The sequence below is a fragment of the Myxocyprinus asiaticus genome, chromosome 50 (assembly GCF_019703515.2).
Source record: "Myxocyprinus asiaticus isolate MX2 ecotype Aquarium Trade chromosome 50, UBuf_Myxa_2, whole genome shotgun sequence".
Taxonomy (NCBI): Eukaryota; Metazoa; Chordata; class Actinopteri; order Cypriniformes; family Catostomidae; genus Myxocyprinus; species Myxocyprinus asiaticus.
In genome coordinates this window covers 469661-497500 of record NC_059393.1, presented here as the reverse complement: position 1 = coordinate 497500, position 27840 = coordinate 469661, and the positions used below count along the sequence as shown (strand labels likewise).

The 27840-nt window shown below is 37.6% G+C and overlaps 1 protein-coding gene across 4 annotated transcripts in view; it reads right to left on the bottom strand.

The window, feature by feature from the left end:
* Positions 1 to 27840, bottom strand: part of tasora (transcription activation suppressor a) — a 72528-nt gene that overhangs the window by 16092 nt on the left and 28596 nt on the right. For 2 of the 4 annotated variants that reach the window (XM_051694396.1, XM_051694393.1), the window contains exons 7-23: positions 27553 to 27686; positions 27426 to 27457; positions 26943 to 27048; positions 26251 to 26354; positions 24867 to 24970; positions 24721 to 24793; positions 24565 to 24642; positions 22157 to 22759; positions 18101 to 18471; positions 14897 to 14944; positions 11081 to 11207; positions 7362 to 8419; positions 4625 to 4744; positions 3939 to 4098; positions 3655 to 3763; positions 3333 to 3511; positions 3081 to 3233 (exon numbers count right to left, since the gene is read on the bottom strand). In XM_051694396.1, the coding sequence (XP_051550356.1) occupies positions 3081 to 3233; positions 3333 to 3511; positions 3655 to 3763; positions 3939 to 4098; positions 4625 to 4744; positions 7362 to 8419; positions 11081 to 11207; positions 14897 to 14944; positions 18101 to 18471; positions 22157 to 22759; positions 24565 to 24642; positions 24721 to 24793; positions 24867 to 24970; positions 26251 to 26354; positions 26943 to 27048; positions 27426 to 27457; positions 27553 to 27686 (3559 nt within the window). The remainder of the gene's footprint in view (positions 1 to 3080; positions 3234 to 3332; positions 3512 to 3654; positions 3764 to 3938; positions 4099 to 4624; positions 4745 to 7361; positions 8420 to 11080; positions 11208 to 14896; positions 14945 to 18100; positions 18472 to 22156; positions 22760 to 24564; positions 24643 to 24720; positions 24794 to 24866; positions 24971 to 26250; positions 26355 to 26942; positions 27049 to 27425; positions 27458 to 27552; positions 27687 to 27840) is intronic. The other 2 variants (XM_051694394.1, XM_051694395.1) reach the window with 2 other exon arrangements.

Below are 27840 nucleotides of genomic sequence, written 5' to 3'. Positions count from 1 at the left end.
AACTTTGGAGGTCTGTAGCGATAGACTCTGCAGAAAGTTGGCGACCTCTGCGCACTATGCGCCTCAGCATCCGCTGACCCCGCTCTGTCATTTTACGTGGCCTACCACTTCGTGGCTGAGTTGCTGTCATTCCCAATCGCTTCCACTTTGTTATAATACCACTGACAGTTGACTGTGGAATATTTAGTAGCGAGGAAATTTCACGACTGGACTTGTTGCACAGGTGGCATCCTATCACAGTACCATGCTGGAATTCACTGAGCTCCTGAGAGCGGCCCATTCTTTCACAAATGTTTGTAGAAGCAGTCTGCATGCCTAGGTGCTTCATTTTATACACCTGTGGCCATGGAAGTGATTGGAACACCTGAATTCAATTATCTGGATGGGTGAGCGAATACTTTTGGCAATATAGTGTATATATGTGTGTGTGTGTGTGTGTGTGTGTGTGTGTGTGTATATATATATATATATATATATATATATATATATATATATATACACACACACACACACACACACACACACATATATACACACACACACACTATATATATATATATAAGTGGATCCTGGACACGTTCTTGCTCCGATCAGCACTATTTTTAATTGTTCGTCTACACTTATGAGTCAAAACATTATGACCACTCACAGTTGAAGTGAATAACATTGATATTCTCCTAAAAAGGGCACATGTCAAGGTCTGGGTAGATCAGATGGTAAGCGAACAATCAGTTCTCGTAGTCAAAGTGTTGAATGCAGGAGAAAAGGGCAGGAGTAAAGACCTGAGCGACTTTGACAAGGGCCAAATTGTTATGGCCAGACGACTGGGTCAGAGCATCTCTGAAATGGCAAGGCTTGTGGGGTGCTCCCTGTCAGCAGTGGCGAGTACCTTCAGACAGTGGTCTGAGGAGGGACAAACCACAAACCGGCAACAGGATGTTGGGCACCCAAGGCTATCCCATCTGGTCTAAACCGCCAGAAGGTCTACTGTGGCACAAGTCACATACAATTTTAATGATGGTTACGGGAGGAATGTGTTACAACACACAGTGCATCGCACCCTGCTGTCGCAGAGTGCCCATGATGACCCGTCCACCATCGAAAGCGCCTACAATAGGCATGTGAGCGTCGGAACTGGACCTTGGAGCAGTGGAAAGTCGCCTGGCCTGATGAGTCCCATGTTCTTCTAAATCTCGTGAATGGCCGTGTACGCGTGCGTTGTTTACCTGGGGAAGTGATGGCACAAGGATGCACTGTGGAAAGACGACAAGCTGGTGGAGGGAGTGTGATGCTCTGGACAATGCTCTGCTGGAAAACACTGCATGTGGACATCAATTTGACACGTGACACCTATCTAAACATCGTTGCAGACCAGGTACACCCCTTCATGGAAATGGTATTCCCTGATGGCAGTGGCCTCTTTCAGCAGGATAATGCACCCTGTCATGCTGCACACATTGTTCGGGAATGGTTTGAGGAACATGAGTTCAAGGTGTTTTCCTGGCCTCCAAATTCCCCAGATCTCAATCTGACTGAGCATCTGTGGGATGTGCTGAACCAACAAGTTTGGTCCATGGCAGCTCCACCTCGCAACTTACAGGACTTGAAGGATCTGCTGCTAATGTCTTGGTGCCAGATACCACAGAACACCTTCAGGGGTCCATGGCTCGGTGCTGTTTTGGCGGCACGCAGAGGACCAAAAGCATATTAGCCAGGTGGCCATAATGTTTTGGCTCATCAGTGTATGTAAACATGCACTAGATGGAGGTCTTTGTTGGCCTCTGTTGAAACATCCTAATATTAGGAAAGAGCGGCTGAAGTTTAACAGTTCTTGATCGTACAGGATTGTGTGTGTGACACATTTCACACTATATTATGTGTTCAGCACATTTCAGCATGGATTGTATGTGTGTTCAGCTCATTTCAGCATATATCATATGTGTTTTGGCTCATATCAGCGTGGATTGCTTGTGAACCAGTCAGAATATGGCTCAAGCTTTGCAAACGAACCGTTATTGAAAGATGGGGCAGTTAAAAACACTGTTGGACCCAACAGTACTTATGTGTGTGTTGTTTGTAAACCCTAAAGTATAGTTTTTGTCTTTGTGCAACTGGTTCTTCTGATTGAGTTTAAAATATATATATATGGCTGTTTTCGAGGGGCTGCACAATGTTAGCTAATCATAACTTGGCATTTACAATTGAGGAACAGAGCTGAAAAATTTGTGTTTATGTCAGTGGGCCATAGACAGTGTGGAACATGATAATAAGTCACTAAATTATGACTGTTTTGGAGCAAGAAATAAATAAAATCTTTACTAACATTGTAAGTGGACCTCAGGGAAAATAATCAGATTATATAAAAAAGAAAAGTATGTCATGACCGCTTTTACATGCATTCTTGTGTTACCGTGGCAGGAACAAGCCTCAGTACTCAAGGGGTCGATAGAGTTCCTTTCAAATGCCAGCGCCATTAAACTGGATGCTTTATTGTTTAAGGAAGTTGCTATAAATGCATTGACTTTAACTTGCTTTGCAAGTTTATTTTCAAATATTTCTCTGTCATAACAGCAGTTGACTTGAAAGAGAAAACTCACTGTAGGTGTCAATTCACACAAATCTCACTATAATGACCCTCGTAGCAAAGTTGACAATGCAACGCGTACTTGCGTTGTGTTATGAATAGCTGTCTGACACATTTTGGAATGCAACAATGCACAAAATCTTTTTAGTGTGAAACTGAGTAAATATAGTACTAAATAAAATTGGATATCATTTTTAGCTATTTTATGTACAAGTTATTTACTATCCCAGTAAATAGCATTATATTAGCCTATCGGCCACTCCATTAAAAATCAATGTTGGTCGACCACTACAATTCACACACCAATGGCAGGTGTGTCAAGGCTTTATTTTGGACCCTGGTTACACACATCACAAACTTCCCCTCCACAAGCTATTTTTCTTCTGAAGGATGCAATCCCATTATTTGTTAGTCAATGTTCATCAGTTCATAGACATTAAACATATCTTTTACTTCGAGTCAGTGAGTTTTACAGTTTTACTTCAGACTCACTTACATGAGGTTGGTGCAGGAGTGGGGTGAATCTCAGCCAATGGGACTATGTCTGTATTTTGCCCAGTTAAACTGCTTATTATAAATTGTATATCATCAACATTGGCGATCACAATGCCACTGCTTGAGTAGTGAGGAAACATCTCAAATTGGCAGCCTGTTTATAGAGAAATAGAGACATCACTTTAACCATAAACACATTCAGACTGAAGTAACAACAAATAACCAAACAAGCATTCATTACTGTCTGCAGTACCTGTCAGGAATATGAGGTGTCGTTGTTTTGTGAATCTAGCTTGTAGATCCACTAGACAGTCCAGGTCAGGCGCTCTATGTGATGGAGCATCACAGTCATGGTACGAAAGGATTTCAACTATATGTCTCTTCTCGTATGCAGTAAGGATCTCGTACAGGATCAAAGCATCAGATTTGAGCCTGCAAACAGACCAAACAACAGTTTCTTCACGATTTGCTCAAATGAACCTGTCTCACTCAATGGAGGACATTTATTTGCCATTCATTTGAAAAACAGCTTCTAAGTCAATAGGGTGATTCAGCTGACATGTGAAGTGATCTACCTTCTCTGCTCTCTGAGTTTTTTGTGAGATTTAAAATGTATCCTCCATCTCCAGGGGTTGTGAGGCGAGTTGAGCTGCTCGAGATACTGGAGGATATCCTGAAGTTTCTCTACAAACAGTCACAAACAGCTTGGCTAAAATGAGTGTTAAATATAAAGTCATTTAACGGAGTTGGCTTGTCAAGTTCGGAAAAACATGGGTGGGTAAATGAAGACTGAATTTAGATTTTTGTGTGAACTGTTTAGTTAAAATCATGGAACCCTGAAAACTTGGAATTGAGTTACCTGGTGTGATAACGTCGGGGTTCAAGACATATTCATCAGACACAATGAAACCTCCAGAGTGAAAAAGTTCATTGTAGGTGTGGTTTTTAATGTCATCCAGGTTGTCTACACCAGCAAAGCTCACAGATGGATGCTTCTTTAAGGAGACTAAAGCAGGTATCTGTTGATATTAAAACAGCATTTAGTATTTTTCAGTTCAAAAAAACAACAATTTTCAATCACTTGAATAAAATTTCAGTGCTGAACAGAGGTTGCACTACAAATCACAATTTGCAGAATTGTAACATTTCCATCATGGTCTATGTTTTTTCCAACATGTTTGGTTGTATTTCCAATACAAATATACACTCCACATTCCATTTGTGTATGTACATTTGTTGTGTTGATTTTGCAAAACTGACAGTTCATGGGCAAAAACAGTTTTACCGTTTAGTATAGATCTCTAAATCTTTAGCCTTTATTGTACAGTATATTGAGCCGTAGTCCATATTTAGGAATACGGCCAAGAAAAACAAGCAACAAGTTAAAGATTTTAAAACATAGAAATACAGAAATACAGTAGGCATAACACACTTAAAGAGGGCTAAAATGGCCCGCTATCTCTTCATGGTTTCTCATTTTTAATCTCTTAAAACATCATACAGCATTTTAAATAATGTAAAATCCTAAACTGAGCTGTGTTGTACCTTATGAACCTTTGCTGCGATGTCCATGTTCTGAATGATGACCAGTAGTTTATCCTGACTGTTTTTTTCAAGAAAACTGTGAGGGTTACACTCCAAATTACCCAGCTTCTTTAAATATTCCTGTGAGAAATGTCAAAACAGGACAAGGTTACATTGTCTCCACATCACTGAGCAATGTCAAATAAATCTTTATATATTGCATTTCAGACAACTCTGCTCTCCAGTGGGTTTCTAGAGCATTCATCTGCAAATTTACAAAATTCACACAAACTGAAACATTTGTTTGAGACTGTGATTGCCTCATTGGTTCCATTTCATAGCTGTATGAACAGCCAGTGGACAGCACTTTCTGTTTTCAAACATTTTAATGAATTTGGAGTAAATTGTTTTGTAATTGTAAAAATTACAATGTGTGTGACCTATTTGTTATAGATCACTAGTTTCATGTCTTCATCAGCATTACATCAGGCAAAGTCCAAACCTGCTCTATAAAAGGGATGTTGGCCATTAAAATACCTATATAGTTTGACAACTGGTATGTAGAAAAGAAATAAGAAAACCCTGCCCTTGATGAAATCAGATCAACAGAGTACAGCAGTGCCCGCTCACTTTTTCAGCCATCTTGGTTCCAGAAATAATTTTCCCATTCATTTCTACTATAGGGTTTTCATACAAATCCTTCGTAAGAGTTGTAAGCCATGAATCAAAACAAACCATAAAAGTGAAAAAACTCAGCTTTCATTTAATTCTGTCTAACTTGTCTTACATCATTTGCTTGTCAGAAACTTATTACAGTAATTCCGACATTGCATATATAGACCACTACCAGCCAAGAAAAGTAACATGCTATATATTAATAGTATGTGAAAGTGTTTCACTTTATAATTTAATTTGTTTCATTATTATAAATCACAGTTTAGCTTTTAAAAACTTAATTCTACATTCTGTCAATTAATCATTAATTTGCATGTATAATAATGATGCAAGTAAATATGATGTATAATAAAAAGCATTCATGCGACAACACGCAGTGAAAGGATCTCGGCTTTAAACTACTTTGCCGCTACACAATTTGTATAATTACTAGGAAGTGGCTAATTATTTTTAGTTGCCTATCATGAAATTTGGTCGCATATGCGAGTGATTTAATTGCATTTAAGAGGGTTGAAGCGCAGATCTTAGTTTTTTACCCGCCTCTAAATGTCACAGAAAAAACAAAACAGCTGTGGTTAGTAGCTTTTCATGTTTGGTCAGTTGGCCCTCTCCAGTCTTGGGTGGTGTCTGTGCACTGTGTACAAGGGATAACATGAATATCAAAGATGTGTGGAAAATACATTTGTGTCTCAGGCATGGTAACTGCATAGAAATGGTCCGTTTTAATTTCAAGCACTTTTCAACACAATACGCCAATATTCCAGATATTCCAGTACTTTAATTTCTAAAAGCTAAATTCAAGCACTTCAAAGACTTTGTGTTAACTCCGTGTACAGCAACAATATATTTATGTTTTTACAAAATATTCAGATATTTGAAAATATGCAAGTAATTTGAGACTAGGGAGACCTACTCAACTGTGTCCTTCATAGCACATCATGGGAGTTTCACACACTTTGTTTGCAGTGATTCTCTGATTGGTGGATAGTTTTGTATCAGGATCATGGGGAGTGCAGTTCTTCAAGAATTTAGCAAGAATTTGAACATGGACTGATGGGTTTAACAGAAGCATACACTACTGATTAACAACCTTGGAACTCGGGTAAGTCTGTCTATACTTATGGGACTACATACATTAAAAAAGGCAATGTGTATCAGAAGACCATCGAAGGAAGTTGGTCTGCCAATACACATTGATTTTTGAATGTTTGTAGCCCCATACACATGCCGATACATGTTGACTTTGTAACGTTTGTTATAAAAGTGTTGTATACCATCAATTTCTCACACATGATACCCCAGGTGTGTATGACTTTCTTTCTTCAGCAGAACACATTTGAAGGAAAAATAGAAAAATATCTTAGCTCAGTAGGTCCTTAAAATGCAAGTGGATGATGATCAGACATTTGAAGCACCAAAAAGAACAGTATGCACGTGTGACGTAATCACGTTGGCATGTGAGACACTTCCAGAAGAGCAGCGCTGTTTACAACCGAGTTGGAGGAACGCTGTATAGGAGCTTGGTTGATTTTGGTTTAGATCTGTATTTGTATCTGTTTATTTCACAATGGTGTGTGCTTAACCTGGATGACTCAACCAAGAGAAGAACGTGAGATTATATCTGTAACATGCCGACGCGAATACGTCACATAAGAGACCACGTGAACTCCACCCTCACATGAAGCTTACCGTTTATGCTGAATGTCTGTGATTTTTGGAGCTTCAAAAGTCTGATCACCATCCACTTGCATTTTAAGGACCTACTGACCTATGATATTTTTCTATTTTTCTTCAAATGTGTTCTGGTAAAGAATGAAAGTCATACAAACCTGGGATGGTATGAGGATGAGTAAATTAGAGAATGTTCCATTTTGGGGGAACTATTCCTTTAAGCCAAGGTAGCAGACCTCTATTTGGCTTCCTAGTTTATAAATTACTGTTAAAAATGAATTCGCCTATGGACCATTTCTTAATGGGATTTTTACTTCCGGAGCCCAACTGCTGCGCTCTATTGGTCACAGAAGACGCATTTGAGATACATGTTAAGCAGGTGTAATAAGAGTCATTGGCGTGAGAGCTGTACCTTTATTTCCCAGCAAACATCACTCTCCTCCTCATTCAGCGAGTGGATGTAGAAGTGGACGGTGTTCCTTTGGACTCCTTGAATGATCTGCACCAGGTTACTGATCAACTCCGGCTGGAGCTGATCAATGATATTGCTGATGGAGGAGTGAGAATGCTCCATCGTGACATCTTCACTTGTCACCTCAGGGTTTGACATTTGATCCTCCATAGCAGCTGTCATGTCCACAACTGACTTACTGTTTATCTCATGTAACGTTTTGACATGTGCTTCCACTGTCTCTTGAGTTACTGTGTTGTGCTCCAATGCCCACATCTTCTGGACTGTTTGGTGGATATCTGGTTGCGGTAGACTTGACAGATGTTGTGCTTGTGTAGTGGGGTCAGCAAGAGCACTAGTAGGGGAACATGGTCTATGAGAGTCAGAACTATGGCTGGGTTTACTGGATGAAGATGAGGAAACGCAAAAATTTGGGCTGGAGGGAGATACAAGAACATTTGAAGGAACTTCTGGAGCAGAAGAGGAAGATGTCACATGTTCTTGAGGTATGTGTTCACTTTTAACATTCTGTGAGTTTATGAACATCATCAGACTCTCGTGGAAAGAGCTGATATAGTTATTGACAGGAAATGGGGTGTTGAAGTTCGATACATAATTGGAGAGCGTTGGAACTGGCGTTTGGGGAGGTTCTCGAGGACCCTGAGTGCTTGAGCAAGAGACATAATGAATGCATTTGCCCATCAAGATTTCTTGGACCTCACTGGAGAAGCCAGAGATCAGTTCATCAACTATGTGGTCAACACCACTTGAAGTTGCAGCTGCATTTGCAGAATAGTCAGTGGATGTGGTTGCAGCAGAAGGGCTGGGCTCATCGTCTTCAGTCTCCGCTGCAGTCTTTAGGTCTGGATCATCTGCAATGTTGCTGCTGTCAGGCTGGTAGGGGGGTGAGAGATCTTTCATATCAGCTGTGGTGTGTGTGGACACTGTTGGGCTCTGAATGAAGCGTGGATCTTCAGGGTAATCCATCTGTCTTTGGGAATATCTATAGGTTCTCAGGCCTAAACGAGCAATCAAAGAATTTAAGACTCATATCAAGTTAATGAGCTAATTCAACTACAAATAACAGCAGCTAATGTGGACTGAAAATCAAGTGTGCTGTCAACAGAGGTTGATTAATAGTAAGTGATACTTTATTTTTCTTCAGTGAGGACCTTCTTGATCTATGGCTCATTTACAGGAACTGACATCTGTGTGCTATGCGTCTCCATGTCTTGGTCACATTATTTGATTGATTTAACGATATAACTGTTCAGTGTTCAATGCAAAAATAAAATATATATATATATATATATATATATATAATTTTTTTTGTCAATTTGCATGTCAGCTTTGCATTTTAATGGGTATTAACATATTAAAATGAGCAAATTTAAATATTATTTATGGAGTTTCTTAAACTTTGGGCACTTTCACATCCGGGGTATTAAATTATTGAACTAAATTGGAAACTTTTTACTAGGCCTTATTACACTTATGACTGTTTAGCCTTGACACAGACTTTCAATATTAAACTAGATGAAAATCCATAAAAACATGAATTACTACATTTAAAACTATGACAATCTAAGAGTGTTAAATAAACATACAAAAAATACATTTCAATATTTATTGTGTGAAAATGATTTCTATCATTGTACTTGTTAACCAACTCAAGTAAAGTGTCAGTGAAGAGCATGCTTGAGATGAAATATGACAAGTGATATTTGAAGAAAACTAAAAACAATCAAGGTAAATATCACTTGTGAGCAGGGTATTTTAATTGGGCATCATTTCTAATAAAGCTGTAATTTTGCCAAATTATGCAAAAAGTGTGGAAGTACTTATTACTTGAGTGTATATAGTATACATAAAATGTTAGCTATGAAATTAGCCTTTGTAAGGCAAAGAAGTCAGCCATTTTATTTAAAAAAAAAAAAAAAACAAACAAAAAAAACTTTAAAAATATAATTTCCATCAGTGTCACTTCCATCACAGAATTCTACTGAACACATTACAGAATTTGAAATGTGCTGGAAATGATACTGTGGTGGGAATTTTAATGACTTTCAGAAAAAAAATGATAAAAATGTCATAAATCTCCTCTGATGCATGTACATACACTGTTGGACATTAACTAGGTTTCCATCTAAATGTTTAATTTTTTTTAGCACTTTTCTAAACATTTGACAAAATTGTGCGTTTCCATCCACTACATCATGCGCATTATCTTGAGGAAGCCTGCCTTGTCATGATGGAGCAGCTGAAAGACCTCCTTGCTTCAAGGAGAACTTGTATTTGTAGGATTGGATTAGTTGTACATAGTTTTATTAAATGCTGCTAGGAGATGCCACAGAATAAGTGTAATATCTTATAAAATGAGGGCTGAAATGGTTGCTATGCCCATACGCCGCCAGTCTATGTATACCTGGGAGCACCCGCACTCAAAACTGTTCTGGTGGATTGTGAAGACCTACTTTATCAACCAGCTGTGGGTTAAATACTTTCGAATGTCAAGGGATATGTTCAAAAAATTGCTTTGTTGTGAGGAGCGGAAACGGCAGCACAAATAGTCAGAAAACATCATTGTTTTGCAAACTGAAGGGCTGGATTTACCCTTTTCTCTTTTGATGAGCTGAATACATTCACTAGCAATTGTTACAATCAAAAGGTAATCAGCATCTTCTTAATCACGTGCATTTAGGTTATGTATATAATCATAACTGTTACAGGTCATTTGTGTACTTGATCTCTAAGGGTGACTAAAGGTCTGACCCATGTCATGAATGCAGCAACAGTGCTTACTCATTTAGCCCGGCTCCCAGAGAACATATATACATGAGTTGTAATTAGTTCAACGATCATATTATGCTTATATTAATCAAGAGTTACATTGTGTTTAGTTCTAGGTCACTAATGAACCACATGTATTTACTGACACTTAAAGTACATCTTAGAGATTACATCAATTTACTGCAGAGTATTTGCATATGCCTATAATTACTGTTGTTTTCATCTTCAAAGTTAGTTGGAGGCTAGATCCTCAACTCATTTTCTGATTCCCTCTTCTACCTTTGTAAATGTGGAGACATTTGTCTTCAGTAAACTCATTCAACTGATTCAAACTCATCTTTGACTCCTGTTCTTCATTGTTCATACTGGTCTAATCGGTCTAGCTTTGAGTTGAAGGAAAACTCTAGAAAATCAACTTCTTCCTAGTGCACAAACTTTTAAGCTAATTTTTCTTGTACATGTCAGGTATTTCCATTTAGTTTTTCTTAAGCAAAATTTTTTAATTTACACAAAAATAGTTGGATGGAAACCCAAATAAATTAGTGAAGAGAGTGAAAAATGTTTTAGGGAGACTTTACATTCACAGTACACATTGCTTCATAGGTCAACAGTTGAAGAATCACCCATATAAGTCTGCTAAATTACTAAATGTAAGTATTAAAAAATAAAAAAAATCTTGCATTTGCATTTATTTTTTATTTCTAAAATGCTTTGTTTATGCTTAATGTGAACAGTACCTGCAGTTTCTGTAACAACACTGTTATGCTGTAACACTTCGCCTTTTAATAATAATTGTTTAGTCTTTCTGACATTTGAGGTAGTGACATTTTTTTGACCACATGTTTCAAACATGAGTACATTTCTCTTACAGTTTACCTTTATATATTTACCTGTGATGGGTATTAGCACCCATGGAATTGACTTTTCTCCGAGCAGGTTAACCCCACGCTGCTGTCCACCAGAATCGGAGCATGGACTAAATGCTTCTAAACTACTTAAGCTGCCAGCTGTCTCCTCCTGAAACACCACCAACATCAATGCCAACATCAACATTTTATCAAAGCATCTTAAACCACATGACTTGAGAAATAGTATTAAAACCTTGGAAATAAAAAAGCAAGCGGTGCAGAAGTATTATACAGGGCTTTTCCTGGATAAAAAATGGTCTTCAGTGGTGGCTGACATACAGTCATTCACACGTAAAAATTTGGTTATTACGTAATAGGGCTGGGCGATATCTAAGAAATATGGTCACGATATTTTTATTAAAAAATATTGCGATATCCGATTACATCGTCAACCCGAGGGATCGGTGAATATTCTTGCTTTGTTGATTATGCTTTGAAGAATTAATTTAATTTGATTAAACACAAAAAAAACTAAAAACAAGGATAATTCTAAGTTCAAATTGCACTTCAAACGAAACGAAAAAGCAATTAAAAGTGTTCAAAAAATCGTATAAAACTACCTTTGCCGTCAAGCAAGTATCAGATACGTGCATCAACAGCTTTTCTTTCATCTATTCTTTAAAATATAATAGTGTTTCTTCAAGCGCGTCTTTGTGTCTAACAGCATTTATTGTCGTGTCATTCCGAGACGTCTTACAGTTAGCCCACCACAGCGGCTGGTAGATGAGCAAAATTGCCTACCATGCGCATGATATAGGCTACCCTCATTTGGCAGGTGCTAATTTCATACACTGTGCTACTATTTAATATATTTGGCAACTTCCCAGCTCTATGGTTTTGTAATTTCCCTATGTTGTTGACAGGGTTGGGAGGGTTACTTTTGAAATGCATTTCACTACAGAATACATGCTGTAAAATGTCATTTGTAACGTATTCCGTTAGATTACTCAAGGTCAGTAACGTATTCTAAATACTTTGGATTACTTCTTCAGCACTGGTAGATTTTTTCACTTGTTTTGACTATAAAAACTCTGTCAGTACAGTAAGACAAAATACACATGTTAAAAATACATTCTCTGAAAAACCTAAATATCTTATGCAATGTTGTTTCTAAAACAAGATAAATCAAATTGTTCTTGTTTTAAGGATTTGTTGATATTTTTACAGGAAAACAATACAAAAATTATTATCAAGAAAATGACTTTTGCCCTAATATCAAAGGTCTTACTAGAAAAAAATTAATTATGATCCAACGTGAATTTTCTTGATAAAAATATGATCGTGTCTGGTAACATGTGCATGTAAAATGGCTAGAAATAGCATTTTAGCTTAGCGTAAAGCTGACAATTTACACGAGGTTTATTTCTATTTCTTCTGCTCCGAACTTACTTCAAACTTACTTCTCTGTCTGCTCGTATGAATGTAACACATCATAAGAAAGTGTTTCACTGCTGTTCAAATGCACTTTGGATCGCATCATTTATATGTATAAATGTTTTCCATCTGAAAGGACTAACTATTAAATGAAACAATTGACAATAAAATGCAAAGTAATCTCTTCAGTAATCTAAATAATTTTTGAATGTAACTGTATTCTAATTACCAATGATTTAAATTGTAACTGTAGTGGATATATATCCACTACAGTTATTATATTTTGTATTTTAAATACATATTCCCATTACATGTCTTTCATTACTCACCAACCCTGGTTGTCGATCATTGTCTGTCACTGAGTGTCGCAATTGACATTGGGATATTTGTCAGATATCGTCAATATCCAATTACATCGTCCTATTGAACAGCCCTATTACGTAATTGCAATTAATTCATATATAACAATTACGTATTCTTGACTCACACAAGTGATTCGCACTACACTATTCCATCTTGAAGCAACATATAACGACAAGCCTGGTTAACGTGTGCACATCCGGCATATTCCACAGATACAGTAGTGCAGAGCAGATCACTTCCAAAAGTGATTTTGCATTGAAGTGCAAGCAGGGACTAAAGACGTAAACTGAAAGCTAACTTTTTTTTTTTTGCAGAACATAACCGGAAACAGGAACAAAGTACCTTGCAATTGTTCCAGAGTAAAAATATTATTTTTAAATGCTTGTAACCAGTTAAAAACCGGTTAATATTGTTCCTTTTTTTTTTTTTTTTTTTTCATGAAACCAAAGACCAAAGGGTTTATTATCACGTAAATTTTTGGAATTACACCACTTCCTGTTGCCTGAAACAAATTAAGCTTCCCACTTTTTAGTAGAACATTTAGTAGAAAGAGCATGTCCCTTGTATCTCTTGCGAGATCTGGCAACAATGCAAAAATCTCCCACCTTTAGCACATAGTACATCATAAAATCATTAAAAAAAAGTAAAAAATTAAAAAAAAATTAACCGCTTTTATTTAGTTCGAATCTGTTTCCATTTGGAAAGGAGGCTGCAGAACACCGGAATGAAAAAATATTGTTTCTGCTCAGTCCCTGATTGCAAGACATGCACAGAAAACTAGGCTTCAATCGCCTAGCACAGATGCACATTTCACATGAAAACCATATTAAGTGCTTATAAAGCACCAATCGCAAGTTTAATATCATTATAAAGTGCAGGAAAAGCCCTGTTCTAGCACACACATCACCTGGAACAATTCTGTTTTTTCTTTGGCAGATAAAGGAAGTGATAACTCTTTGGCAAACTGATGTGCGTCTCAATCAGTTCCCTAGTTCAGTAGTCAGGGTACTGATCAGGGAGTCGGCCATTTTAAGAGCGGTCTCAATCGCGAAATCGTTCCAGTCCACTGAAAACTACACACCCTAAAAAAAATCCCACAATGCACCGTAAAAATCAGGGAGCATCGTTGCTCACTATGTTCCCTTACCAGAAACAATGTCATGAACATGAAAGGGAAACAAAATGTTAAAGTTGTTAGAAGTAGGTTTAATATACACTCCAATATATTTTTATTTATTTAATTTAATTTAACTTACATAATAACACTAAGTTTGAATATCTTCAACAAAAATTAACGATAGTGTCATTTATACAGCAATGGTGCTGATTAATAACAGCTGTGCTTGAATGCGCGAGCTCGTTATTGTGTTGCAGGAAATTGTGTACCAATGTTTAGTGGATGAACACCCTTGACAGAGACCAAATTCGTGTTCATGATATACTAATTCATGACATAGGGAGCTGATTGAGAGACACCCTGTATCTTTAGTCACCAACAAACCACTGGCTATGTTTGGAATTGAATACTACCATACAACTCTTATCACTCTGCATACTGCAAAAACAGTTGTATGTAAACTGGGCGCAGTGAATTTTCAGTACACAACCAGAGAGCACTGTGAGGAATACCCACAATCCAACCAATTATTTTTTCACACTTTATTTCTGACTGCCAAATGTTCAGGCAATTTTACACAAAACCGGATTAAAAATTAGATAAGTGGATGCCACTCACTGATGTGTGCATGTAGTGAGGTCATGTGACACTATTGTTCAAAATGCTTATCATGCTTGTCATTAGTAAGCAGTTTAGAGTGTTTCTTGCACAGTATACAGTATGTTAAAATTTCCGAACACAGCCATTGAGCAAAAAAGCATGACAGATGAAAATACTAACTTATTTTTCAGTACATCATATGAAAAGTATGATCAGGAGCAATTCTGATGTTATAATGACCAATCAATAGTGCCATTAGTTTAGCTACTATCATGCAGTTTCAGATACTTTGTGTCCCGCCACCAGCATGAGATGATCTCTCTCTACAGCAGATGTTCACCCACCTCTCCTCTCTCCAGTGATTTCTCTATGCAGTCTGTCACTCGATTCTTCTGTGGAAATCAAGCACTAGACTAACACCTTTTCAAAATAATCACACCTAACTCACTCAAACTCACGCAGAATGACACCTTTTTTTATATCCTCTCACCCCAGACACTCTCATTCAATTACTACTAGGGCTGTCAATCAATGAATCAATTTAACTGAATTAACCATTACAGACATTACAATAGACATTACAACAAGTGGTTTTAGAAGTCAATATATTGTTTTACTTCCATATCATTCAACATAAGCTAGATTGCGGAATGGATTGCTGTGGACTTTAGGTCAGTGTTACGATTATCAAGCTGTCTGCAGTAGACTATTTCACACTGAATGCATTCTTGTCGTCTGAGCTACTTTTTAATTGTCATTCTATATCAGTGGTGGGTGGAACCTGATTATAAATTAATGTCATATTTTAAATGCAAAAAGTACTGTCACATTACATTTTAAATTCTTTTTATCAGATTACAGTTACTGAGCTCAATTAATCACTTTGAAGAATATTACTTGGGTTACACAACTTTCTAAAACAATATTAATGTAGAACACATGGGAAACATGAATAATGTTCATATGCAAGTCTATTCGCATATCTGTGACAGCTGAAGGGTGCGTGTCCCCTAACAAGTCATTGGAAGGGAAGAGATGCTTGGTGCTGAGTGTTTGACGAGTGACAATGAACAAGGAAAATTAGACATTTTTTGTGAAGTGTTTTAGAAAACCTTTTTGAGGAAGTAATCCATAAATGTAGTGATCGGTCATTTGTAGCGATTACTTTTTTGATTAACTTAAAAGATCTATATACACCTGTACATAGATGTCTTTTATGGCTGGATCGCATCTTAGTGCCACGTTTTTCAGTGCCCTATCAAGTTTAAACATTCTGATGCATTTAGCTGCGATCAATTTTGCTATTTGTGAATATAAGAACAAATCCTGCCTCAATGGCCCCTAACTCATGTTGTGCTGGGTGCTCTTGGTAAGTGTAGTTTGATGAGGCCCGTTGCTTGTAGAGGGCTGTAACCCGACCCAGACCGATGGAACCCAACAAACCACAGTTTCGTTCATTTAAAAAAAAAAAAAAAAAAAAGTATGACTTTGGGTTTGCATTTGTAAATAATGGAAAAATAAATAGGCCTACCTAACTTGAACAGAAGAGTTAGGGGACATTCACACGGAACGTTTATTGAGCATGTCAGCTCTGTTTTCCATTGTTTTCCTTTGTAAACATGTGCTAGACAGTGTCCGTGCCTCACTGTTTCTTCAGCGTCTTGCACAGAACCACTGCATATTTTTGACACCATGTCAGGTTAAAAAGAACACATGTCGAGACAGCTGCATTCTGTTTTATTCGTTGCACTGAGTCTAGCTTGTTTTTAGCCCAGGAGTCGCAAAGATTCTATGCTATAAAGAGGATATCACGTGGACAGTTCTGCACCAAGCAAAGTAAGCCAATGTTATTTTCCCTTCTGCTCTGGTGTGCTGAGAGGATGCTGTGCCTTGTTAAAACAGTGTATGTTAACTGTTGTTATACGGTTACAAATCTTACAACGATTTCATAAAGTACAGCCTACTGCAAAAATCTTGGCTTGTTCGGGCTTAAAATCTGATGGTTCTTTTGCGGTCGGGTCACAGTCGAGTACGGGTTTGGGTTTCATTTTAAGGCCCGTACAGACCACAAGTTGCTTGTAGTAGCAGTTGAGGCTGAGCTGACTGCACATTCACATAATGATAAAGGCAGTACTTAGAGCTTGAATTGCTTCAATGGTAGGGAAAAAAACGTATTATGGAATTTACATACAGGTCAGGGGACATGATTAACGTTTTTTTTTTTTTATTACCTTTTTTAGAAATGAAATTACTAAATTAATGCGTTAAACTGACAGCCCTAGTTACTGCACCAACTACACCCTCGTTTTGATGTTTGAACATTTTTGTCATAAACCAAAATATTTGGAATAGTTCACATAAATAAAAAAAATAAAAAAATGTTAACTTGTCATTCTGTGAAATCTGTACCTTGTCCATTTCAAAAATGCGATTTTAAAATAAATATCAAAGAATGTCTTTAAATGTTAAAACACTGCACTGTGCTTAATTAAACACTTATTAATTGATAAGATTTTCTAATCTTAATTATTAATCATTTTCAAATGATTTGATGGTAACAGGGTTTACACATAAATTGGGGACACAACTTTAAGAACAAAAATATATATATTATGTCCACTAAAACATAAAAATACATAGAGAGAGAATAAATTCTAAATACTAGCTTTTATTTCCATGAATTCTTTCTTCAAATCTAAACATAATTGCTTATGCTCAACGAGAACTTGGAAACACAAGGCTGGGGACAAGCCAAAAGGCATCCTCAGAAAGATGTGAAAAAAAAAATAAAAAAAAAAATAAATAAATAAAGCTACTGGATATTTGCTGATGTGTTAAATTGCCTGTAATAACACACTGTAGAAGTTGGCATTTTCTAGTCATTTTTTACACAATGTTAATGAGGGACACAAAAGGCACTGATTTCGCAGAATGACCCTTATATACCCCTCACGTCAAGGCAAACCTATAAGACTGTCTGACTTCCATAGGAAAAAAAAAAAAGTCTGAAAATATCCTGGGCATTATTTTCCATATAATGAGAACTAAATGAGGACAAGGACTGTCAAGCTCCAAAATGAAAAACGTGTGCCCTACATTCCAAGTCTAGCTTGGTGAGAGGAAAATAAAACGAAAATAATTCACACTGACTATAAAAATCTAAGCCATTTTGTTGCATATGCTTTGGTGCTTGAGTGTTTAATCACTAAACATCATTGTCATCAATTGCATTATATATGATTTGCAAGCATCAGAGTTTTTTTTTGTGAATAGTGACTTAAATTTCAGAAAACTTGGAAAATAGAAAACAAGAGCTTTTGTGTCATTTTGAAGTCCCTATTCACTTCTATTATTATATGGAAAAAGAGCGTACAGAACATTCTTCAATATTTCCCCTTTTGTGTTCCACGGAAGAAAGTCATGCAGGTTTGGAATGACATTAGGTTGAGTAAACGAATGCAGAATTTTAATTTTGTAATTATAATATAATTCATTAAATCCACACAGATATAAAACTAGTGAGTTCACATGCGCATGCTGATAGATACCTCCAGACAGTCACTCCTCTCCGGTTCATCTTCCATGAAACGTTTCCTCAGGTCGATGTCACGGTCAGTTGGAAGACCAAGTCTTAAAATGCTGTCGAACAGCGCTGCGTCAGAAATATCTGGTGTCTCCATCTCTGTGTTTCTGGGCAACTCTGCTGCACCTCTGGTCAGGTTGTCTATACGTTTGATGACCTCTAGTGCCCCCTGGGCTTTTTCTTTGCGCAGGTCTGTGTCGAGACTCGTCCTTCCCAGGCTGTCTAGCATTTCCATGACTTTCAGTGCACTAGCAGTTTTATCCTTCCTCAAGTCTGTGTCCTGAAGGCCAGCGCTGGTCAGGACATTGGTTAGAGATGTAGTGGACATTTCCTCTGCTGATGGAGAGAAAGTATCACATAACAATTCAACTCATTTTCAAAAATCCTTACACTGCAACAGCAGCACAGAAACTACATTTTAAGCAGCATATAATACCAAAGATGATGCAATTTTTAGGGCATTCACTTTAGACACATGCTTGTGTTCATAAACGGCTGGACACAACACAACAAAATGCTATTTTCATATTTCATATTAAAAAAAATTTTTAAACCACAATGCTCATGACCGGGGTCATGGCAGCTTGAGACAAATACAGTTGTGCTCAAAAGTTTGCATACCCTGGCAGAAATTTTGCCATTGATTTTGAAAATATGACTGATCATGAAAAAAAAAAGAAAAAAGAAAAGTCTTTTATTTAAGGATAGTGATCATATGAAGCCATTTATTATCACATAGTTGTTTGGCTCCTTTTTAAATCATAATGATAACAGAAATCACCCAAATGGCCCTGATCAAAAATGTACATACCCTTGAATGTTTGGCCTTGTTACAGACACACAAGGTGACACACACAGGTTTAAATGGCAATTAAAGGTTAATTTCCCACACCTGTGGCTTTTTAAATTGCAGTTAGTGCCGGTGTATAAATAGTCAATGAGTTAGCTCTCACGTGGATGCACTGAGCAGGCTAGATACTGAGCCATGGGGAGCAGAAAAGAACTGTCAAAAGACCTGCGTAACAAGGTAATGGAACTTTATAAAGATGGAAAAGGATATAAAAAGATATCCAAAGCCTTGAAAATGCCAGTCAGTACTGTTCAATCACTTATTAAGAAGTGGAAAATTCAGGGATCTCGATACCAAGCCAAGGTCAGGTAGAAATAATTGTTCGGGATACAAAGAAAAACCCACATGTAACCTCAGGAGAAATACAGGCTGCTCTGAAAAAAGACGGTGTGATTGTTTCAAGGAGCACAATACGACGATACTTGAATAAAAATAAGTTGCATGGTTGAGTTGCCAGAAAGAAGCTTTTACTGCGCCAATGCCACAAAAAAGTCCGGTTACAATACGCCTGACAACAACTTGACATGCCATTGACACTAAACATACAGTACTGATTTTTATTTTATTTATTCTTTATTTAAATGGTCAGCAATTGACTTATACTAACAGTACTGATGTTTATTAAGCTATTTACTCTTTATTTTCTCAGTGTTCATTTCTAGCATTTGTTGACAATGTATAAAAATAATGTCAAATGTTCTTTGATAAAAATATTTAAGAAAGCAGCCTTCTGAGTACCTTTGCATAGTCATATCGGTGCAAAATCGGTGCACAAACCACACTGAAAAGGTCTGTTTTCATTCCAGCTCAAAAATTAACTCTATCGGCCACCATACCAGTAATCGGTGAATTTTCCCTCTCTAAAATCGGTATCGGTCTCAAAAATCCCATATCAGTCGGGCTCTAATATTGAGGACTCAGCTGTCGCCCCTTACAACATAAACCAAACATTTTAGAAATATTTTCACTTTATTGCACAAAACTGACCTACACATTATGCATAATAATAGGAACATTTCTCAAAGCAGACCAGCTGAAGTCAGACAGTGAATGTCTTTTATAGTTGAAGGTGGAATTAGGCACAGAGTTCTCCTATTAAAATTTAACTTATTGACCATCCTGACCCATCTCTAATATATCATGAAAGTGTGTTTACACATTGTTCAATGCTGAACAGAGGTGACATAAATGCACTTTAACACACTAGAAAGATTATCATACACAGCCACATAAAGCAACACGCTCCGAGTCTAACAATGGGCAAGTTTAATGTAGCTCTGATGTGGTATTGACACAGAACCGAAACAGCATCAGAACCACCTTAACTCCACAGTGTAAAGCACAGGAGATTGTTTTTCAGTGGCGTTTGCTAAGGCAAATATTAATATTACTAATATAACTAATATTACCGTGCTTATTTTGCTGCTGATGTAAAATTAAACAATACAGTATGACTTTAATGTACTTTTATTTGGCCACAACACTGCATAAAAAGAGCCTCTTCAGGGTTGAACAATTAATCAAAATAACATCAGGATCTCAACATGGTCATGGGTTATTAAACCACAAATGGTTCAATTAAAGACAGAATAAAATGGTAAGCGTGTGCTTCATTGTGAATGAGAACGCACTGTTTTGTGTGCACACGTGTGCAGTTCATGTGCATTGTGGAAGCAAAGTGCAGCAGGATTACACATTCGCACAATTCCAAACATTTGTAACAGCTACAAGTTATTACACATCTAAAAACGTGACACAGTATAACGGAAAAGGAGATGACAGCATTTCACCAGATTTCTAATGAGGACATTATATACCATCAAATACACACTGCACTTTCAGTGTTCTGACAGAATAAAAGCTAAAGGTGAATGCGACGTAAATACAAAAGTACTTCACTGTTGTACAAAACTATTTTAATCCTCTAATAATAATAATAATAATAGCAATAATAATAATTCAGAATTATATAATATTATATAGTATAATAATTCGCCAACCATTCCTCTCACCACAATTTTACAGAGCGGTTATCTGAATTACCGTAGACTTTGTCAGTTTGAACCAGTCTGGCCATTCTCTGTTGACCTCTCTCATCAACAAGATGTTTCCGTCTGCAGAACTGCCCCTCACTGTTTGATTTTTGTTTTTGGCATCATTCTGAATAAATTCTAGAGACTGTTGTGTGTGAAAATCCCATGAGATCAGCAGTTACAGAAATACTCAAACCAGCTGTCTGGCACCAACAATCATCTATGCGATTATGTAATCAGCCCAATTGTGTGGCAGCAGTGCAGTGCATAAAATCATGCAGATATGGCTCAGGAGCTTCAGTTAATGTTCACATTAACCATCAGAATGGGGAAAAATGTGTTCTCAGTGATTTGGTGCGTGGCTTAATTGTTGGTGCCAGACGGGCTGGTTTGAATATTTCTGTAACTGCTGATCTCCTGGGATTTTCACACACAACAGTCTCTAGAATTTACTCCGAATGGTGCCAAAAACAAAAAACATCCAGTGAGCGGCAGTTCTGCGGATGGAAATGTCTTGTTGATGAGAGAGGTCAACAGAGAGAGAATGGCAAGACTGGTTCAAACTTACAAAGTCTACGGTAACTCAGAAAACCGCACTTTACAATTGGGGTGAGAAGAAAAGTTGCCGCTGTTTTGGCGGCACGAGGGGAACCTACACAATATTAGGCAGGTGGTTTCAATGTTGTGGCTGATCGGTGTATATTGGATTTCATATTTAGATATAATTCTCATTGCCATATCGCCCAGCCCTACTCTTACATAGTAATTTTAAAAAATAAATAAAAAAATAAACCTTTCCATAGCATTAAATGAGGTGCTACTAACTTCATTAAACAGATTTGTAAAAAATAATGATTGTTTAAACAATTTCTTCATCCATCATTGGTCGCTGTAGCACTGTGTTTTGTACAGGAAAGCACCATTCAAAATATAAAGCTAATTAAATCTAGTTTAATTTTTATCATCTACTATTTTAAAGTTTGAAATGTTAATTTAAGTGTATGTGTACATCTTAATTGCTATATTTAAAGTATATTAGCCAATATCGCATATGTATCATTATTATTAAAACGGCCATCCCACTCTCTAGTTACTGGTACCATATCGGCCATTGAAAAACCATCATAATTTTTCTCACCTTCTCTGATATTCTCATTGATGGGTTTATTTCTCTGACGTTTTGAGTTTCCTTCAGGAGCGTCAAGCTCCAACTTCCTCTTCAGCATGCAGGAGTCCTCAACCACATCTGGACTTTCTGCACCAGACAATGTTCCTTTAGAGTTCCTCTTGTTTATCTGAATGAGCTTCAACAGCTCTTTCACTTTCTCGGGATCACTAGGAGGGTCAGTCTGCTCTGTGCTCAGGTCCTTCTGAACCTGAAGCTCTTCCACCTTTTGCTTCACCCTCTCCAGAAGCATGGTAAATGCGGTGGGGTTGAAGATATATGGACGCATGAAGCTCTCCCAGTTGCTCTTCTGTCTGGGTGCGGGAAAGAGCTTCTCCCTCACATCAAGCTTTGAATCGTAGTCGGTCCTGAGACGCTGCAGGGGTTTGCCTTCATGCAGGTTAGTGAGGTAATCATACACCTGCTGCTCTACAGTGGCGCTGAGGTCAGTAGGGGGATCACCGCGAGCTTTGCTGAGGGCATAGTGGAGGGCGGAGATAAACGTGTCGTGTTGGGGCATGACAGGGTCGCGGGGCTCCAATGAAGGAGGATCGTAGATCTCAGAACGATTAGATGCTTTATGAAGACAAACATTAAAGTGTTAATATAAAACAAAGCATGAGAAGTAATAAATAATTTTGACTTGCTGATCTAGGCCCAAAACATAATCTACACAAGTATGTGAATGCAAACACTTCTACCGATGAAGATACTGTTTACAAACAAATGCTCAGCTGTGGCCTTCCAGGTTCTTTTGGCATGCCAGAAAAGAACAGCTTTCAATTCCCAAAAATGCTGTTTGTGCAGTCATTGGAGATTTGGGCTTCTTTAAATTTCCATCAGGATCGGTGGATCAGGACAAACTCAGTATATGACACCAATTATGATATTTCACAGATCACACTCATTGGCCTACTGAACAAGTTACAACTTTTGTCGATAGTTCAAAAGGAACCTACATACATCTCTTCACTATAAACCATAGACATCTCTTTATAATAACTTTTATTAACAACAAACATTATTAGAGTATACAGTATAATACTTAAAGGTGCTATATGTAATATTTTTACTGTACTAAATCATAAAATGACCATAATATGTCATTAGAGAATTAGGAAACATGCTAAGTTGAAATACTGGCTTCTCCGATAACAATGCAACAGCCAGTATATTCTACTTTGAAGTTTCCATTCCGGGCCAGAATTTCTGTCCACTGCCCACTTACCAATAGTATTTAGACACCGCTGGGTTGCCAGCTTTGAACAAGTTTGCAGGCAAACAACACTACGTGCTGCAGCCATGGAAGCCAGTAAACGAACTGGATCAGAGACAATGGATTTCACATGGCCTAAGCCTCACCATCCGTCTAAAAACCACCATGACCAGAGGCGTAGTAAAACAAGGATAAATATTGGAGGTTCCTTTGGAAGATGGAGACAGCTTAAAGCCCAAAAATACTGTTGCGCGTCCTCATTCTGGCAACCTGCATGAGCTTAGAGTCTGGGGCAGGACAGACAACTGTCCAATATTTTGAACTTGGACTGCAGTACCCATTTCAAACGCTTGTTGTCAACTTTACATATAACACCTTTAAGATATTATTAAAATCACTGTGCAGCCAATATTCAACATTGAAATTTGCTGCTCAAAAGAACCCTGAAGCGCGGTTACCTGTGGTGTGACTTCACAGTAATTTCATCTAATAGGTATTACAGTGAACTTTTACTATCATGGCAGAAAAACAATTTGAAGAAAACCTTGCTTAGTAAGTTAAAGTTAGTTAAAATGTTGTCATGTTTATAGCTAACAACCTGAATAACACATCTGATTTAATAGCACAGACATTTGAAGGAAACTCGCCCCCTTTAGCACTGTCCAGTGACGCATGTGCAGAGTGCTAGATGGCACTATAGGAAGCGTAATCAAGCTTGAAATCAAGATCGCCAAGGAGACTGCTGTCAAGATTTATAGTGAAAAAGGGGTTACATTTTGGTCTGTTCTCATTCTAAACCGATTTGATCATTTCAGAAGACATAAATAAACCACTGGAGTCTTAAGGATTACTTTTATGCTACCTGTATGTACTTTTCGGAGCTTTAAAGTCTTGGTCACCATTTACTTGCATTGTGAGGACCTACAGAGCTGAAATATTCTTCTAAAAATCTCGATTTGTGTTCAACAGAACAAATAAAGTCATACATATCTTGGATGGCATGAGGGTGAGTAAACAATTTTTGGTTGAACTATTCCTTTAATGCAAGAACACACGTTACATTTGTACAACGGAACCACACGTTTGTATTCACACTTGTGTTTGCATAATTGCGTAAAGTGTGTTTCTGGCCTCCATTCCCAGTGTGCTCTGGTGAAATACTCACAGCTCTTTAACACATCGCGCTTCTCAGGGTAAATAAAAAGGGCTTGTATACATGATGATTTCCAAGTGTTTCGGCGCTCTGTAAGATCAAAGATGTTTTAATTATTTGAAATATCAATTTTTTTTACACTAACATTACACCATCATAAGGTCATACCGCTCGAGTTGGCCATCTGACTGGCAGACAGCAAGAAGAGAAAACCGCTGTCGTTCACCATATTCACCAACACCTGCACAGACAACACAATGATCAGCTCGCTCATGCATGGACCACTACAGCACCACATCCATTCAAACACTCACCAGCCCCTCCTCCTCCAGTTTCTGCAGTAATGTGGTCAAACTCTTGGGTGATTTGTCCTTCTCCACCACCTCAAACAGACTGCAGTACATACCACTTTTAGACACTGCAAAAATAAACCAGAGACAAAATTTAGATTGTATATCAGGCAACATATAACCACTACAAGCATTTTACAAGATCCAGTGCTTAAAAAAAAAACTGTATTTTCTGGAAATAAAGTCACACCTGACCTATAAGTCGCACCGGGTCAAAATCACACAGTTGAAAAAATAAATAAATAAATAAATACAGTAAATCGCATCTCTGTAGAAGTCACACTGACAGAGGTTGGATACGGCAGGCACTAGGACTCGAGAGCAGCCGCCCGACTTCACCAGTTCAGATGTCAAACACGCTCTGTGAAGACTGAAGTCCCTCAGAATCTACACATTGTATCACTGTGGTTTTGTGCTTGTTTTAAACTCGAGAATTTGCTTTAAGTAATCGTGAGTAACAGTTTCTCATATTCTTTTTTTAATTTAGCCACATCTTTAGCCACATCTGTTCATAACATCTGTAACTATGCTATGCACAAATAAACAGCTTTTAATCTGTGAGTAAAACAATACACCTGTTGTATTCTATTCATTTATTAATGTTAGAGACTGTGGATATGTCCGATGATATTTGCAACTCTCTTTGCAATGTATTAATAATTTGCTTCACTGACTGAATGTTTTTACTACGAGTGTGATGAAACATCATTTTATGGGCATGTGAGGAGTTGCGTTTGACAGCGGTATAGCGTTTGTTAGATCAATAACGTTATGATGGACAAATATTTAAACTGGATGCATAAAGTACTTTGTAAAGGCAAAATATTCTGAATTGGCAACTTTAAAATGCTTCTACCATCTCTATGACTGATGTAGTTATTTGTTTTGGTGCGCGTGTGTTTGACAAGCCGGCATCAGTTACATATAATTTATGTATATAAGTCGCAGGACCTTTTAGATGATGATAAAAACCGTGAGTTATATTCCAGAAAATACATGTTAGCATACTAGGGGTGAGTGGTATGCCCAACATATCATGGTACGAGAAATTATGCAATATTGTCAATGGGTAAAAGCCATTATTAAACCCGACATGCAGTGGAGTGACATTATTCACAATATAGCACAAGCCTTGAGGAAACAAATGATCATTAATGCATTATCTTATTGAGCAAATGCATGGAGTGTCATCCTTCCGCTAGAAGTCCATGACATGTAATCTGAGGTTAATTGTTTTTGCTAACAATTAGCCAAAAAAAGTGCACCTATAAATTGTTCAATTATGAACCTGTTCAAGCAATCTGCAAGAGCAGGTTTAACCAGTTGAGTGTTAAACAAGTGCTCAGACCTTCATGGCTGCCGGTGTAGAGATTCCAAGAGAAGAGAGCTGACGGGATCTTCTGCTTGACCTGCTCCAGATTCATCACTTTACCAATCTCTATCCTCTCTGGCCTAAAACAGAGAAGACATCATTCAGTTTCAAAGTGATTTCTTATGTACAATGTCAGTCACTAAAGGTGGCTGTTGTTCAGGAATGGGAAGCGAGAACCAGTTCCAATCAAAAAAATGTACATATGATTTTCATTAATATTGGTTCTGTTATGGTTGTTTAACGTGCATACTTCTGCCAATTTACACCATGTTAAAATAGTCTGACAGTGTTTCCTGCACTACCATTCAGTGACAATGCAACACCACTATTAAACCAGCAGCATGAAAAATAAAACGTGACCAGTGCAGTCCAACTCCCAGGCGAATGAGTCTTTATGTGTCAGTTTGTTTAAATCTAAAGTGCAAAACAATCAGTGCTACCTCCCGAACGAATGACTCTTATCAGCCAGTTTATAATTAGTGAATGACAGGCAGCTGAGGGCAGTACATCCAATAAGAATTGCATTTCTTATTTCCGAATAATTCTTCCTCAAAATTAATTATGGAACCATTAAGGAACTGGAATCATTAAAAGGAATCAGAATCAGAACTGGTATCATTAAATTCCTTCCGATTCCCATCCCTACTGTTGTTGTCTATGTTACTCACAGTTTGTAGGGCAGAAAAGTTTGAGAGAGAGACCGAAGGCAAGCCTGATACATGTCCTTCCCCCCGTTCACGAAATGTCCCCGCCATACTGTGTAGCTGCGCCTGCCTATTACAACAGAGCCAAAAATCAACATTTCACAAATCTGCACAGTGCATTCAAAGAGCACATATCCTAAAAGTATTTGGACACTTAAGTCACACCTCAAAATGGTTGAATGTCATAGGATTAAACAATATATTTATAATACACAATTGACACCAGTTGGTTAAAAGTCATTACAAAAATTGCTCAGAAAATTCAGTTATGAGGAAAGCACTAACATCATTTATTTGTAGATGACACTTGTTTTAATATGCTGTATCTGACCTAATGCAATGATATTCAGACATTTTCTGTAACTTTTAGGTGCGACTTGTATACAAATAAAGTGTTCAGATCGGAACTGATGTTCCAGTGAATGTCAACTGAGTATAAATGCTCACCTTTGCTGGTCCCTGATGGCTGACTGTTGCACCTGATGAACAGAAAACATGTAAATGACAAACTAGGGCTGGATAAATTAGCAACAACACTGAGCAATCCAAGAAGAAGAAAAAAGCAGGGAAGTACCTGAGAGAAGCTAGCGGTTTGGCAGCAGCTGCCGAAGCCTCTTTGCTTTTAAACTGATAAGAGACCACCGCATACGGACGCACGTGTCTCGGCCTGGACGAAATCTCAAAATCCACATACTCATAGAAGTATTGCTGTGGAAACAAACTACAGTCAGGCCTACTTGAATGAACAGCATTTTATTGCACCCAAGTACACTCAATTGCTTAAACAGCACTTTTTTTTGCCGACGTATACACGAAAGCTAAAAATCTTTTTAACCAGGTACACTCAAACACTAATAAAAAA